Source organism: Plasmopara halstedii, assembly GCF_900000015.1.
Source record: "Plasmopara halstedii genome assembly, contig: Scaffold_2904, whole genome shotgun sequence".
NCBI classification, from domain to species: Eukaryota; Oomycota; class Peronosporomycetes; order Peronosporales; family Peronosporaceae; genus Plasmopara; species Plasmopara halstedii.
The window spans coordinates 591,512-593,067 of NW_020189809.1; the positions used below are offsets into that span (position 1 = coordinate 591,512).

At 45.4% G+C, this 1,556-nt stretch overlaps 1 protein-coding gene across 1 annotated transcript; it reads right to left on the minus strand.

Moving 5' to 3' along the window:
* Positions 1-318: 318 nt before the first annotated feature.
* Positions 319-687, minus strand: PHALS_05542 (uncharacterized protein; the record flags this gene model as incomplete). Its single annotated transcript, XM_024719103.1, has 1 exon — positions 319-687. One exon carries the CDS (start codon positions 685-687, stop codon positions 319-321), a length of 369 nt encoding a protein of 122 aa, XP_024584435.1.
* Between the last annotated feature and the right edge of the window lie 869 nt (positions 688-1,556).

Sequence of the window (1,556 nt, forward strand, 5' to 3'; positions counted from 1 at the left end):
TTCTGGGTACGATCAAAATGCTACTATTCTCTTCTCGCTTAGCATTCCCCCCCTTTACTTCCTACGCTGCCTACCCCTCAAGCTGTCTTGGTCATGCCTGGCCTTGCCGTTGAACTCACAATAATGACCCGAGGCAATGATGGCGCCAATTGATGTTGTATTTTGAGCTCAGTTGTGTGTGCCTTGCCTACTTACAGCGTGGCACGCTCCAAAAAAATCTGTCGACAAACTCCAATCTTCAAGCTTCGTGACATACACACTGAGCTTTGCGTTAGACAGGGGCTTGATAAACAAGTTCGCCATCATGACCACTGTCGCTCAGTAACGGATATCAACCTCTCCAAGCTGCACTTGCTCACGGATCCGAAGGTAAAGAGGTTCGATGTGTCGTGAGTGTTGCGAGACGCCATTGCCTTCGGCGATGTGTTGAGCCGCTTGGTCAATCACGTCGCCAGAATCAAACTCCGACTCGAGAACCAATTGCTTGAGACCGATACATTCTTTGATCCCATAAGCTAGCGCAACAAAATCCGGATTCATTGTCGACAGAGAGACGATCAGCTGCGTCATCGATCCTGTTAAGAACTGCGAATTTTGAAGATCACTTGAGATCTCTCCCACATGCAAAAGCAGCATCACAAAAGACAAAGAGTAGTAGCCCGTTCTTGAACAAAACACAAGACCCATATCTGTTGTCTGTTCTAGGTACCCAGCTACTCGGATAGTTGCGGCTTCGCGGTTAGCGTTGGCTATTCACTATCTTGAGCAGCAAGTTGAATTGCTGAAGCAATGTCTGGATGGCGTACTGTCGGTTATAAGAGTCTCGTAGAGCACACTCATCTCCGCTTCAGGTTCATGATGCAAAAGGAGACTTGCCAATCTTTTAGCTGCACGGTTCCACAATAATGGACTTAAATGTGAATTGCGTGTCGACACTCCGCTGGCCCTCAGCACTATTTTTACGTCGCGAGCGTTGAGATACCAAAACCTGGTGTGTTAGATAAATTACTTAATATTTTATCATTCCCAGACTTTCAGCGAAGTTATCCATATCGGGCTCGAGCTAAAGTAGAGAGCGCAAGAGACTGAAAGATACCGAATAGTCAAACAGCCGCAGACTTTGAAGTGACACGCATTCCTAAACAGGCGACAATAACGGACACTAACACTAATGAATAAATGACCCAAAATTTTATCTACTACGCCGTTAACTAACGCATTTTCCTAATAACATACAGCGCAGCTATCACAATCGACACAGATGAAGCAGCAATACGCATCGTCTTTTCAGTCGCCGAGTGATTCGCAATGGTCAACGTATTAAACTTTACGCTTTGCAATAAAAAATGCTTGGCATACCGAAAAAGTGGCACTGTCGTCTTCATATCGAGCAATTGCACAAATCGCAGGAACAGTGCGAAACAGGCAACCGAACTCAATGCCGACGAAGCGATGAAGTGAACGAAGATAACAAAAGCTTTACGACTATTTTTGGAAGCATACAATTGCATCACTAATAAAGCGCTTGAGATTGCGGCAGTTCGATGTAACATCCT